The sequence below is a fragment of the Vulpes lagopus genome, chromosome 23 (assembly GCF_018345385.1).
Source record: "Vulpes lagopus strain Blue_001 chromosome 23, ASM1834538v1, whole genome shotgun sequence".
Lineage (NCBI taxonomy): Eukaryota > Metazoa > Chordata > Mammalia > Carnivora > Canidae > Vulpes > Vulpes lagopus.
In genome coordinates this window covers 46,851,896-46,855,161 of record NC_054846.1, presented here as the reverse complement: position 1 = coordinate 46,855,161, position 3,266 = coordinate 46,851,896, and the positions used below count along the sequence as shown (strand labels likewise).

Below are 3,266 nucleotides of genomic sequence, written 5' to 3'. Positions count from 1 at the left end.
GAACTAATGTCCAAACACCAAAGTTTGGGGTGTTTCTTCCACCAAAAGTCAGCATGACCTTGGATTAGTCTGTGGTTTCAGTCTCAGCTTGATAATCCCTGAGACCCCTTCCGACACTAACATTCTAGACTGCTATATTTCATTTCTCTCATAGTTTTAGCGTTAAATATATGCTTTTGTTCCTTTTTTATTGTCTTTTTACATAAGATGATTCATCACTATGCAGGAATAAGATGAGGAGGCATCTGAGCTAAGAAACAGGTGTTCCTTCATTTGCCTCTGGCTTTTTTTCTATTTGAGAACCAGGATCTCCTAATAAAGGAGTGAAGCCAACAAAAGTCCTTTTCGTATCAAATTAGCTGTTGCTAAGCAAATAAAAGTTAAACACAAGGGTAAGAAGCTAATATATATGTTAACTAACTGGAATTAAAATAAAAACTTAAAAAGAAAAGCTAATAGGTCCTTGCTAGAGTGGAATCTGCAGCAGCGTCTTCAGCGCCTGGCCTCAGTAGCCAGAGTTACTCAGGACAGATCTGACAATATTGTTACCAACGACATAGTATGATGCTCTTTGACTTAGTTCGATTTCAGGTTATATTTAAGTTTTGATTTTTCTTAAAATCTCCCAAAATACTGTACAAAATTTTCTTTTCAGCAAGAAGAAATCAGGTATATAAATATATGAGTGTGTATTTTATGAAACTATGTGCCAAAAAAAGAATTAATTTAAATGCAAATGGAGAAAACAATCTGGACACAATGTTATCCAATGTTAATGAAATCTATACTCTGAAAATGAAGGCTGGTTGAGTGGGGGCCGTGGGAGCATGCCAGGCTCTCCCAGAATCCTGATCTCATTGGGCTAAGCCAGATCCTGGGAAGGGAGTTACTGAATTGAGAAGCACATAGGGCCTTTTCACAGAAGTGTATTGAAGGAGCTACAGGAATCAGAAGAAATAAAAATAACCTTAAAAGAGAGGGAAAATGATTAATATACTGATACTTCTTGCTCACTCCCTTCATAGAATAGGAGAATGAGTATCTCAGAAGCCAACAATATCTCTGGGTCTGTGAGTGAGTTCATTCTCCTGGGCTTCCCCTGCCGCAGGGAGCTCCAGGTCCTGCTCTTTGTCATTTTCTCCATCATCTACCTTCTGACTCTCATGGGGAACACATCCATCATCTGTGCCGTGGCGTCAAGCCGGAAACTCCACACGCCCATGTACATCCTGCTGGCCAACTTCTCTTTCCTGGAGATCTGCTATGTCAGTTCTGATGTGCCCAAGATGTTGGCCAACATCATCTCCCAGACCAAGAGCATCTCCTACGCCGGCTGCCTCCTCCAGTTCTATTTCTTCTTCTCCATGTGTGCCGCTGAGGGCTACTTTCTGTCTGCGATGTCCTTTGATCGGTTCCTTGCTATCTGTCGACCTCTACATTACCCCACCATCATGACTCACCATTTATGTGCCCGATTAGTGTTTTTCTGCTGGGTAGGTGGGTTTCTATCCATACTGATACCTGCAATTCTTATGTCCCAGGTGCCCTTCTGTGGCCCTAATATCATTGACCATTTTTTCTGTGACCTGGGACCACTGCTGGCTCTTTCCTGTGCTCCAGTTCCCAAAACTACTCTAACTTGTGCTACCGTAAGCTCCCTTATCATCTTCATCACTTTTCTCTACATCCTTGGATCCTATACCTTAGTTTTGCGAGCCGTACTTCGGGTCCCAGCTGGCTCAGGTAGGAACAAAGCTTTTTCTACATGTGCCTCACATTTCTTGGTGGTTTCCTTGTTCTATGGCTCAGTCATGGTGATGTATGTAAGTCCAGGCTCCAGGAGCCATCCTGGGACACAGAAATTTGTGACCTTGTTTTACTGCATGGCAACCCCTTTCTTTAATCCTCTGATCTACAGCCTTCGAAACAAAGATATGAAAGATGCACTCAAGAAAGTCCTGGGAGCATCATCAAAAGAAATTTCTAAAAATACAGAGAAATGATATAAAATGTCCTATTCTCTCCGGAATACCAAATTTCTCTCATTGAGAGAATAAAACTATCTTCTGAGCATGTCTGAGTATTTGATCCCTTACTCTCATGAAAGTGTGACTCGTTACACACATAGAACCCTCATCCTGTCTTGAAAGAAAACACCCACAGTCATAAAGGTCTACCGTGGAAAGTTCTGTAGAGTTTTCATTCATCAATGAGTCATCTCTCTGTTTTGGTCATTTTTTTGAAGTCTGAAAGCTGATGTAATCAGGTTGATATGTACAAAGCTAAGACTCATGCTACCATCTTGTATCTTGGCTTTTATCCTAATATTATTTTTTGTGTTTCAAATGTATCACTATTTTTTCCTTTCCAATTACAGATCTTTCTATAATGAAATATAGCATCTACTCACTGCACTAACGAAATTTCAATTGCTTTATTTATAGGATTGAGAATCCAGTATCTGTCACTGAAAGAGTAGTGTTTTTTCACTTATGTTTACTACCAAGCATTGGTAAAGTGTTCAGGGTGTGCAGCAAATGAAAATGGGTAATAATATGGTGGCTTCTAACAGAAAATTCTTAGTCCAATTTTGAAGAGGATACATAGAAAGACATGCACAATTCACACATGCCAAATCATTAAGTATTCCTTACCCAGACCTGGGTTTCAGCACCTTCTAAGATTTTAGTAGAGGAACCAACCCACTTCTCTTCTTGCATCACTAGCCTCCGAATCAAAATCGGGGGTAGCTGTATCTCCTTGGTGGAACCAAGAGTACCTCCCTGTGCTGTACCTGCAAAAGAGGCTAGAAGAGCTAATACCTGGCAATAAAAAATCCAATTATGCAAAGATAAGCTCCAAGCCTCCTAATATTATGATTCTCCAAGCCATTAAAAAGGTTTGAGATACTAGGCAGCCAAAACAAAAGGAGAATGCCAACTACTACAACCCATTTATTTGGACTCACCATGATATCCCTGGGCCATGTTCCCTCTAGAAGTTACACAAGGTAAGACTTAACTAAATGATTCATATGTAATAGCAATGAATTAGAAGCAGGATGACAAGGGGGAAATAAACTTCCCTACGAGTAGGTGAAGGCTTGTCTAGCTCATGATGAGTCCTAGTGGAACATACTCCAATTCCGATAAGTTATTGCTGCATTATCTGCAATTCTAAGAAACAGAAGTTCAACTAAAGGGGAAAAAAATCCTCCACCTTCTAGGAAAAACTCATTAGCTGCAGGGAAATGTAATGCTGCCCAC

General features: G+C 40.4%; 1 protein-coding gene across 1 annotated transcript; it reads left to right on the top strand.

The window, feature by feature from the left end:
• The first annotated feature begins 1,034 nt into the window (after positions 1 to 1,034).
• Positions 1,035 to 2,003, top strand: LOC121481026 (olfactory receptor 11H6-like). Its single transcript, XM_041737993.1, has one exon. It carries the CDS (start codon positions 1,035 to 1,037, stop codon positions 2,001 to 2,003), a length of 969 nt encoding a protein of 322 aa, XP_041593927.1.
• The last annotated feature ends 1,263 nt before the right edge of the window (positions 2,004 to 3,266 follow it).

Excerpts from the sequence above, each read along its gene's own strand:
- LOC121481026 (XM_041737993.1), top strand. The coding sequence starts at position 1,035 with ATGAGTATCTCAGAAGCCAACAATATCTCTGGGTCTGTGAGTGAGTTC.